Source organism: Neoarius graeffei, chromosome 15 (assembly GCF_027579695.1).
Source record: "Neoarius graeffei isolate fNeoGra1 chromosome 15, fNeoGra1.pri, whole genome shotgun sequence".
In the NCBI taxonomy this organism is placed as follows: domain Eukaryota; kingdom Metazoa; phylum Chordata; class Actinopteri; order Siluriformes; family Ariidae; genus Neoarius; species Neoarius graeffei.
The window spans coordinates 25,873,014-25,884,249 of record NC_083583.1 but is presented as its reverse complement, the minus strand read 5'-3'; the positions used below and the strand labels follow the sequence as shown (position 1 = coordinate 25,884,249).

Below are 11,236 nucleotides of genomic sequence, written 5' to 3'. Positions count from 1 at the left end.
TGGGCTCTGGATGAATTTCTCCCGTATTAATGAATGCATTTTGCACTACGGTGTAACTGAACAAGAAAGCAATGTGATGTTGATGAGGACTTTCTCAAATCAGGCTGTTAGTGTGACGCTACATTGGATCCAAGATGTACTGCTTAATTCTGATGATGCAGTTTAATTCATTGACCGCGTTATTTAGCAATCACTGAAACAATAGCATTAACATCTGAAAAGGATCAACGAAACCTGAACTATGTAAAAGAAATTAAGAGCTTTAGTTTATGAAGATGGATTGCCTCTTTCAATTTAATTTTGCACTTGCTTGTTTGACAGCCTTAATTTTTCTGTTTTATCAGGGGCAAAAAAAAAGTAAACTGTGGTTCTCAAATCAAGAAAATGACCAGTTGAGGTTTATGATTAGTGGTCTGATTTAATAAAAACCTATTCCAACAACCTGCAGCCTGCTCTTTTACACAACTAGTGAGGAATAGAGAGAGTGATTAGTGGGGATTATTCCAAGGGCCTCATGGGAACCTTATAGAATGAAAACTTCTTTTGGTCTTCAAAGTAAGGTAAGATGAGAAATAAGTGTCTAAACCTCTCATGGGGGTATTAAAGTATTAGAACAGCATGTTAATAAGAATATAATGTCTGAGAAGGGAGAATTATATCAGCAGTGTCTATGTGACAAGAATGCATGGTAGAATTGTAGCAGCGTGATACAGAGAAGTAAATGGGTATATCATAAAACTTTGTGTAAATTAACCAAGTGCTGGTGTCGTATGTCAGAGAACTGTACAGATGCAAAAATATAAATACAGCAGAAGTTCAAACAGTTAGTTATCATGGTCATTCTCTCCGGTGAAGCTCACCGTTCAGAGGCAATAGGAGTTTTAGCACTATTATGTTGTGGAACTGAATTGTGTTACCTCCATTTCAGAGGGGAATCAATTTGAAGCTGTACTGGAAATGACTGCTGACCACTGAACTCTATGGCCTATTCCTCGCTGTTGACAGAGTGAAGCCATCTGGCTGCCATATTACCACTCCCATCGCATGTACTTGGCTTGTGTGTTAAACCATGGTATCCGATCAAATTACCCCAAGAAAAGTATCTCCTGGCATTCCCCCCCACCACCACCTTCATTACTTCCTTTTATTTTCTCAACTTTACCCACATTCCGTACATATCTTTATAGCGCTCCCCTTCACTGTTAGTTTTTTTCCTCTTCCAGTTCAGTTTCTGATCTTTTTTTTTTTTACTACTATAATTATTTTTACAGAGATTATTTCAGTTTTTCTCTTATCCAGTGTACCTTTCTCTTTCATATATTTCTTCTTCCTTTTATATATACAGGGTTAGTCAAAATTATGTTAACACGAATGGATTATTTTTCTCCTGCAGATAGACGTACGCCATGGGTGACATTTCTCCGCAAAATGTGTGTCTGGGCTTTAAATGGTACTGTTGCTCACTGGTTTTTGTGTGTTGAACACGATGGCGAACATCATTGAGAGCGTCCTGTAAATCATCTTGCATATATGATGTATGTTTTGTGAATAAATGGTTTCTACCATTTAAGTGTTAACATAATTTTGACCAACCCTAACTATAAGAAAGACAAAGGTTATTTCATTCATCTCATCTCATTATCTCTAGCTGCTTTATCCTGTTCTACAGGGTCGCAGGCAAGCTGGAGCCTATCCCAGCTGACTACGGGCGAAAGGCGGGGTACACCCTGGACAAGTCGCCAGGTCATCACAAGGCTGACACAGAAACACAGACAACCATTCACACTCACGGTCAATTTAGAGCCACCAGTTAAACTAACCTGTATGTCCTTGGACTGTGGGAGAAACCGGAGCACCCGGAGGAAACCCACAGGGAGAACATGCAAACTCCGCACAGAAAGGCCCTCGCCGGCCACGGGGCTCGAACCCGGACCTTCTTGCTGTGAGGCGACAGCGCTAACCACTACACCACCGTGCCACCCAGACAAAGGTTATATAATAAAATATTTATTATATATAAAAGAGCCGTTCAAAAAATTATCAGAGACTGAACTGGAAAAGGGGAGGCACGGTGGTGTAATGGGTAGCACTGTCGCCTCACAGCAAGAAGGTCCTGGGTTCGAGCTCAGCGGCCAGCGAGGGCCTTTCTGTTTGCATGTTCTCCCCGTGTCCGTGTGGGTTTCCTCCGGGTGCTCTGGTTTCCCCACAGTCCAAAAACATGCAGGTTAGGTTAACTGGTGGCTCTAAATTGACCATAGGTGTGAATGTGAGTGTGAATGGTTGTCTGTGTCTATGTGTCAGCCCTGTGATAACCTGGCGACTTGTCCAGAGCGTACCCTGCCTCTCATCTATAGTTAGCTGGGATAGGCTCCAGCTTGCCTGCGACCCTTAAGCGGCTATAGATAATGAATAGATAGATGGATGGGTGGGTGGGTAATTTTGACTAACCCTAACTATATGAAAGAGAAAGGTTAAATAATATATCTCATCTCATTATCTCTAGCCGCTTTATCCTGTTCTACAGGGTCGCAGGCAAGCTGGAGCCTATCCCAGCTGACTACGGGCGAAAGGCGGGGTACACCCTGGACAAGTCGCCAGGTCATCACAGGGCTGACACATAGACACAGACAACCATTCACACTCACATTCACACCTATGGTCAATTTAGAGCCACCAGTTAACCTAACCTGCATGTCTTTGGACTGTGGGGGAAACCAGAGCACCTGGAGGAAACCCACGCGGACACGGGGAGAACATGCAAACTCCACACAGAAAGGCCCTCGCCGGCCACGGGGCTCGAACCCAGACCTTCTTGCTGTGAGGTGACAGCGCTAACCACTACACCACCATGCTGCCTAAATAATATATATTATATAAAAGAGCCGCTCAAAAAATTATCAGAGACTGAACTGGAAAAGGGGCGGCACGGTGGTGTAGTGGTTAGCGCTGTCGCCTCACAGCAAGAAGGTCCTGGGTTCGAGGGCCTTTCTGTGCGGAGTTTGCATGTTCTCCCCGTGTCTGCGTGGGTTTCCCCACAGTCCAAAGACATGCAGGTTAGGCTAATTGGTGACTCTAAATTGACCGTAGGTATGAATGGTTGGTTGTCGCTGTGTCAGCCCTGCAATAACGTGGAGACTTGTCTAGGGTGTACCCCGCCTCTCGCCCATAGTCAGCTGGGATAGGCTCCAGCTTGCCTGCGACCCTGTAGAACAGGATCAGCAGCTACAGATAATGGATGGATGAACTGGAAAAGGAAAAAAACAACAGTGAAGAGGAGCGCTATAAAGATATGTAAGGAATGTGGGTAAAGTTGAGAAAATAAGAGGATGAAAAGTCAGGAGGTACTTTTCTTGGGGCAAGTTTGATCAGATATGACGGTTTAACACACAAGCCAAATACACGCGGTGGGAGTGGTAATATGGCGGCCAGATGACTTCACTCTGACGAGCTTATGAGCGCTCCACATTTTAGAGCTCAGTGGTCACTGTGAAGTGCCTATAATGTCTTTTTTCCCCTTAATGTTTATTGAAAAGAAGTGCCTATAATGTCTTTTTTCCCCTTAATGTTTATTGAAAAGAAGTGCCTATAATGTCCCCAAGCACAAAACTTTACGCTAATCGGTGTGTTTCCGGTCCGTGTCATCCAATCAGATTTAAACAGGAAACGGGGTGCAGGATGCACAAGAGATGAGCGATATAACATGACACTGGAAGTATCTCAGCAGAGCGAAATCGATGGAAAGAATGTGTTACTAATTTTATTTATTATCTATCTGTCTATTTATTTATTTCTCACATTCAGAGAAGGTATATTTAGAGATGCTGAGCCACACTCCAGACCAGTTGGTGGCGGTAATGCACCATAACGTTGTTTGCCAGCCGCCATAAAACGCCAAGAAGAAGCAGAAGAAGAAGAACCCGGAAGTGGTGGACTTGTAAAGGCAGTAGAAGAACGTGAACATGGATAAATCGCAGCAGCATTATTCCGGGGGGTCGTCATATTCATCTGCTCCTCCACCGATGGCGCCGAGAAGAGACTTTCCTGCAGCACCTTCACCAGAGTCATGGGATGTTTACCGGCAGCATCAGACTCAGGCGGTTCCACACAGTCACTGGCCCCCGTTTCCCGTGGCAACACCACCACCACCACCCGGCTCCTCTCATGTTTACCCTCCACACCCGCCTTTCGACCCCAGCAGACCTCCTCCTGGTTATTTCTCGACACCCCCAGCATCGACACCTTCTTCTCCTGCAAGCCTAAAGCCTGGACACAGTGAGGATCTCCCTCACTTTCATCCACCCAGCAGAGCTTACCAGTCCAACATGGATAACTATCACAGAGGACATTTTGATCAGCGTGGCAGCTTTTCCAACTCTGCTCCACCGTCCTATCAGCCTAGTTTCCAATCTAACAACATTTTGGCTCCTAATTATTCTGTGGACCATCATAAACAAAATTATCCATCACAAGCTCCTTCTGATCACTTTGACAAAAGCATTAACAGATTTGATGAGGATGCCTGGCAGAGAAAACAAGACGAACAGTGGATTAATACTTTCTTGCGCAGAAGGACAAAAATGGCACCACCTTCTTCAGCGAAGCGCTGTCCTCCAAAACAGTCTGTGTCTGATTTCCGAGAGAAGCTGTACGTGGCGGTTAAAATGCTGTCTGAGCTCTCTGAGGTGTGCCAAACCTTAAAAAACAACCTTGAGAATGAAAATGTATGGACTGACTCGTACTCAAGAGCAGTGGCGCTGAAGAGCAGCCTGGAAGAAAGCCTGAAGACTCTGAATGATCCTGAAAGAGTGGACATGGTGAAGAAGAAACTGACTTTGATCAAGAAGAAGCGAGCACGCGTGCGTAGGAAGAAAGCCGAGCGTGAGGAGGAGAAACGAGAGCGAGAAGCACGAGCTGCAGAGAAAGAGGCAGCTATTGATAAGCACCAGATGAAGAAGATACAAGAAATTGAAGAAAAAAACAGGGTGAGAAGAGAGGAAACAAAAGTCCAAGGGTTGGATTTGGACCTAATCTAGCTCCTCCTATAAGCTGAATTTGCATAGTCAGAAACCACTGCTCTGACTTGTTTCCACCTCCTGGAATTTTGGCTTGGCTCCATCTGTGTGGGAGGAGCTAGATCAGGTCACGATCCACCTCATCGACTTTTTATTCTGCTACAAGGTCTATTTGGCCGTGAGTTGGCCTAGTGGTTAGCGTGTCTGCCTCTCGATCGGGAGATTGTGAGTTCTACTCACGGTCGGGTCATACCAAAGACCATCATGAAAATGGTGCCTACTGCCGTCTAGCAAGGCACGCTGCAATCCAGATGCAAGTGGGGAGTCAAACTCTCGTGGTTACCCGAGGACTAGCCCCCCACTGTAACCCTAGCTATGTAATAGGCGAGAGGCCGAGGGCTACGGAAACGGAAATCGGCGCCGCCCTATGCGCCACATGGAGTGGCAGGAAAAAAACAAACAAAACAAGGTCTATTTGGCTGTTTGGGCTGAAATGCAATGCGCACACATTCTCTCATGTTCACATGGGTTTCCTCGGGGCTCTCTGGTTTCCTCCCACATTCCAAAAACATGCCTGTAGGTTGATTGGCTACACTAAATTGGCCATAGGTGTGAAGGAGTGTGTTCGTGTGTAGTGTACTGTGATGGACTGATGTCCCTGTCAGAATATATATTCTACCTCCACGGCCAGTGCTCCCAGTATACACCCTACTGGTTCCACTGCAACTCTGGCTATTGTCACAATTTGCCTGTTATTCCAAATGTTGTCAGCAAAGATGTGAAATTTAGTTCTTTAAAGTCACGACTCTAATGTAAGTAACAGATAAGGCTATCTTACAGCCACTAGTTTATCATCACCATCATCACATAGTCTCCTTAATCTTTAAGTTCTGCGTGTCAGACTTGTTTGTGGTTTCTGTCATTGTATAATACACTATTCATTCTAAAAAATGTTCCACAGAGCTAAAAACAGTAGCAGATGTTTTGAAGTTGAATCGCTTTTTTTTTTCCCCCCCTTGGCACGTCCTTCCAGTGTTAAAAGGAATAATTGCATACACTAACTCCTAGGGAGCTCCTATAACAAGGCCTGGTAAATGCAGAGAATGGTCTGGTATTTTGAATTGGAAAGCGTACAGGAGTTCTATCCTGAGGGGTTCTGTCTTCTGTTCCTGGATGCAGGAGCGAGAACTGAAGCTGGCAGCTGATGCTGTTCTCTCTGAAGTCAGGAGGAAGCAAGCTGATGCCAAGAGAATGCTGGACATCCTCAAAGCTCTGGAAAAGCTTCGGAAACTCCGCAAAGAAGCTGCGTCCAGGAGAGGTGAACGTTTTGTTGTTGGCTCGTCCAGCCTATAGGCGATAAGCTTATGCCATCATGTGTTGTCTGTCTGTCTGTCTGTCGTCGTCCACGTTTCATGAAAATCGCTTCTTCTCTCTCAGTTCACTGATTTTTTTTTTTTTTATTATTCTTTTTGGCAGGAAGGTAGGTCTGCCTGGGGTGCATATAGCCTCTACCCAAATTTGCAGTTAATAATGAAGATATGGAGTAATTAAGCCCTAACGAGTAGTTTCCACACAAATCGCTGCTTCTCCCTCAATTCTTCATTGATTTTGATTCTTTCTGGCATGAAGGTGGGGTACCTAGGGTGCATATAATGTCTATCTACGCTGGCCCCGTCTAGTCCAGAAGGAATGATGTAAAGTGGGTCATCTTGCACAGTTCTACTCTCAAATATTTGAGCTGGACTAGTTGAGAGTAGAACTGGGCAAGGTGGCCCACTTTACATCATTCCTTGTGGATTATACGGGGCCAGAGTGAGCTACGCCATCATTGGCGGTCTCTGTTATTTTGCCTAGGCAGTTTTCCTGTACTTAGGCCACCCCATTAGGCCCGGCAGAACAATTCCTGAGTGGGCTTTTATTTCCGAGTTAAGTCTAACACTTGTCTATTCTAAAATCCCTCCTTGATGACACCCACCCCCCCACCCCCCCCAGGCATGTTTCCAGAGAAGGAGAGTGATGAAGTGTTTGAGGGCCACCTGACGAGGCTCAGGACTCTGATCAGGAAACGCGTGGCTGTCTACGGAGCCGAGGAGAAAGCACTGAGGGTCATGCTGGAGGGAGAGCAAGAGGAGGAGCGCAAACGTGATCATGAGAAGCGGCAAAGAAAAGAGAGAGAGAAGCTGCTGCAGAAGAAACGGGAGATCGACATGATGCTGTTCGGAGGTAATTACCAGCTAAAGGCTTGGTTGTTGATTCTGGTTCCAGACTTGCACGGTGTGTGGGTAAACGTTTCTTCCAATCACCACAAGTTGGCAGTGTTATCCTGATACAGTACTTATGAGTAGAAGATGGTGTTTTCTTGACTTTCTCTAGCAAGTTGTTTTTAAAACGGTTTTATCAGCAATTAATTTGTTCTAGTTTGCGAAGATGTGCATGTTGGTTCTTACATGTACTTCCTTCTACTAGCTGAACTGCCTCTTGATCATCCACTTCAGCCGTACCAAGAGTACTACACCCAGGCAGAGAAGTCACTACCTGTCCTCGTCCAAATAAGGTGAAGAACTTTCCAGCTTTACTTTATAACTGACTTCGTTCATCAGCACTTTCGCTCTCATTCCTCACATGTCTGATTGAGGAATGAGCCTACACACGCGCACGCACTCACTTGCTATTCATCAGTTTCTTCTTTTGATGTCTTTGTTGAGATTTTAGGGTTAAAGGAAAAGGCAACTTTTGTACAAAACCAGGTGTGTAATAGGAGAAAAACATATATACGTAATCAATTCCGTTAATTATTTCCATTATATATCGAACATGAAAAAATATTTTTAACTTTGAAATCATGAATTGACACAGAGGAGTCGAAGTTGGAGGAGTCAGCCATTTTGAGATTGTGGGCAACTATAAACCAATCAGAATCTTTCGTTAATGCGCCTCCCTCTGATCTGTGACGTCACTGGGCCCATGAAAACAGTGTTTACAAGCAGATCACTGTGATTAGGAGTCCCGGCGGGTGGCTTGTATTCGATTCGTTTATATCCCGACCTTGTCAGCTGTCAGATTTATGTTCATGGACCCGGTAAGCTGGTAAATAATATTTATTTATTTTTTTCTTTACCAAATTCTAACAGGAAACGGGAGCGCCCGAAAGGGAAAACCGAGCCGAGCCACTTCGCGCATGCGCAGTAGGCTTGGTAGGACAAATCCAAATAGGAGTCATTCAGGATTCAGCCATGTTTTTGTTCCGTGTTTTTACTCGACCAAAGTTATACAGTATTATGAGCTTTAAGTTGCATAAATAAAACCATTTGGTGAAACTTTGAAGAAGCGATTGTACTGGTTTTTTACCTTATTACCATGAAGCACTGAAGAGTTCTTTTCAGTGGTGGGCCGCATGACGTCACGCAGTAGATCAATATGGCGGAACGCATCTTCGCTGAGCTCAGCGCAAGCCCATATTATTAAAAGTTAAAAGATACTGTTATGCGGTCTGTTCTTTCTCTATAAATTCCATGATCGATTACTTTATATATTTATCTATTTGTGGTGATTTTGTACAAAAGCTGCCTTTTCCTTTAAGTTGCCATACTAATTTGCATTTTTAGTAGCATTTTCAACAATAGAAGTCAAGGCTCTTAGGTGGTGTTTACATTAGACCGTATCCGTCTCGTTTTCGTCGCGGATGCACTGTCCGTTCACATTAAAACGCCGGGAAACGACTCCATAGGTGGAACAACTTGAATCCGCCAGGGCCCACGTATTCGACCCAGTTCGTATCTGATCCGGTGCTGTGTAAACATTGAGGAACGCGGAAACACTGTGCTGAGCTCTAGCTGACGTCGTCATTGGACAACGTCACTGTGACATCCACCTTCCTGATTCGCTGGCGTTGGGATCACACACACAGCGGCTCAGTCCCGAATCACTGCTCGTGCGCTTCACTCGCGCGCTCTGTGAGCTGCGCAGGGCCGGAGTGCGCACCCTCCAGAGGGCACTCGCTGTTCAGGGCGGAGTGATTTGGAGCACAGGAGGAAGCGCTGAGCCGCACTGAGGTTTATTTACACATTTCAACTTATTTATCTCCTTCAGGCGCTTAAACTCAGTAAGAACATGAACATCACAGCCAGGTGTGTTTATCTGCTGGAGAAGGTGTTTGCTTGCCATCCTTCCACTTGCAAGTGGTGAGTGACTTGCGCATGCCTGAAATACACTGGGATCATGTGATGTGCCGTCTAATTAGTCATGTGATTAGCGTATCCGTGTATTGGCGTTGCTGTGTGCACGCGAATCGTGTATTGGCGTTGCTGTGTGCACGCGAATCATTTTAAAAACGTTAATCTGATGATCCACTGATACGGTCTAATGTAAACACCACCTTATTCACAGGGTCACAGTGACCCTATAGCTGCAGCTACACACTGGATCATTATGGAAAGGGCCATTACAAGTAGGCCTTACAAATTAGACTAATGTGTTCCTGTTACATGTACTTGCTGCATTTGCTGGGCATCCTGGATTACGTCCCTGTCAGTAAGTCTCCCAAGTGCACTATTGACAGGGTCTTCCTGTCAGTAGCCTTTGTGTACTAGAATATCCACAAAAGAATCCTAGATCTGCATACATATCAGGATTTGCATCAAAATCTAATCAATTGTTCCTTGGTCCATGGCTCACCTTTCCTCAAAATTTCCATCAAAATCCGTTCACTACTTTGAGTTATGTTTGGAACAGACAAGCAAACAAATGGAAGCGAAAACATGACCTCTTCCAACAAAGTTGGTGGAGATGATGATAAATAATAGAAAGGAATAATAATCTTGTATACTACTGATAAATCAATACATCACATTTTCTGACCTGCTGTTCAAGTTGCAAACAACAGCCAAGTGTTCATTTGTTTTGTCTTTTTTTTTTAATTTATTTATTTTTATGTATTTCACCCTAGGAGAGACTGGGATCAGTTTTTGGTTCCTCTAGATCACCCTGATGGTTCCACCATTCCTCAGGGCTGGGTTCTACCAGAGCCACCAGCTGATGACATCTGGGCCATCGCTCTTGAGAAATGAACGTCGAATGAAAACTCATCCAGTTCATTACTGTATATAACTAACTGATATCTCGAAGATTGAGTGTTGGACTGCAACTTACCACCATCTTGTGGCGCACTAATCTCCACTATTATTTATTATATCGTGTATAATACTTTAATAAACTCTGCGTACTGAGTTGTTTGTACTGAACGAGTGTTTGTGAATGTGATTTCTTTTGAAAAGCTCAGCTGAGGAGTGATCAGCCCAGGAAGTTCTCCAGATTTAGCCACAAACCGTGTTGACTAGCAACAGTGAACTTGGTGATTGTGTGTATAGTTTGGAAATGACAGTGTTTTTCTCAGGAATGTTTAGAGTGGTCATGCTGGCTGTGCAGTGTTTATATCTAATCATTGCAGTGCAATAGTTTATAGAAAAGCATGTTATATTTTAAAAGGCCAAAATGTCCGTTTTAAGATAAATGATCAGAAATATGGTCGGGTAAACAGCTGATGGTGTGGTGTTACGTCAGTGGATTAGCGATGCAGAGTGTTATCCCTCGAAACAGGCTGACAGTAACATCACAAACGCACAGCTATAGCTCTGAGACCACACGCACTCCAGAAGACATAGGTGGGTCATGCACATGCTGTTTGCTTTGGCGCAACTTTTCCAAGTAAAGGTTTGCTTGTTGTTTTGCTTTCAGATGCTTTCCAGTGTAAAGTGTTTTTGGGATAGAGTAGTGATTGGCTGTAAGATGGTTATTTATGGGTTTGTATAAGCATCAGGCCACTTGTTATTGGAGAAACTATCTTCAACAGGTTTTACAGTTTCGTCTATGATCTGGATAGTAAACCAGATGATCTTTGTTTTCGATGCTTATTAAAACTTCATTGATTGAATGTGTCCTTACATATTTTTATTAGGTCACACAATTCACTTGTTTTTGTGATCATTTGCTGTCTTACTGAAGTAGAAAATGTCTACAGTCCCTTAAATTAGTCATTTTTTTTTCAGAGCTTACTGATGTTTTGTATCAAACCAAAGTAGTGAGGTGTAGATTCAGTTCACTTCGACAGATAACATGTACTCAGTTTTAATGACCAAATTTGTGAGTCTCCTGCTCCTGTCTGTAGACTGTTGCATCACTTTGATCTTGATGTGAAATTCTCCCGTTAAAATGGAAAGCAGTCCCAG

The 11,236-nt window shown here is 44.0% G+C and overlaps 1 protein-coding gene across 1 annotated transcript; it reads left to right on the top strand.

Annotated features, from left to right (window-relative positions):
- Positions 1–3,830: 3,830 nt before the first annotated feature.
- On the top strand, positions 3,831–10,252 carry pdcd7 (programmed cell death 7). Its single transcript, XM_060940470.1, has 5 exons — positions 3,831–4,982; positions 6,192–6,330; positions 7,005–7,235; positions 7,479–7,566; positions 9,958–10,252. The coding sequence occupies exons 1-5, from the start codon at positions 3,960–3,962 to the stop codon at positions 10,076–10,078; spliced, it is 1,602 nt and encodes a 533-aa protein (XP_060796453.1). The 5' UTR covers positions 3,831–3,959; the 3' UTR covers positions 10,079–10,252.
- Positions 10,253–11,236: the final 984 nt, after the last annotated feature.

Coding starts and splice junctions, on each gene's coding strand:
- pdcd7 (XM_060940470.1), top strand. CDS start 3,960: ATGGATAAATCGCAGCAGCATTATTCCGGGGGGTCGTCATATTCATCT. Junction 4,983..6,191: donor AAATTGAAGAAAAAAACAGG/GTGAGAAGAGAG, acceptor TCCTGGATGCAG/GAGCGAGAACTGAAGCTGGC. Junction 7,567..9,957: donor CCTGTCCTCGTCCAAATAAG/GTGAAGAACTTT, acceptor ATTTCACCCTAG/GAGAGACTGGGATCAGTTTT.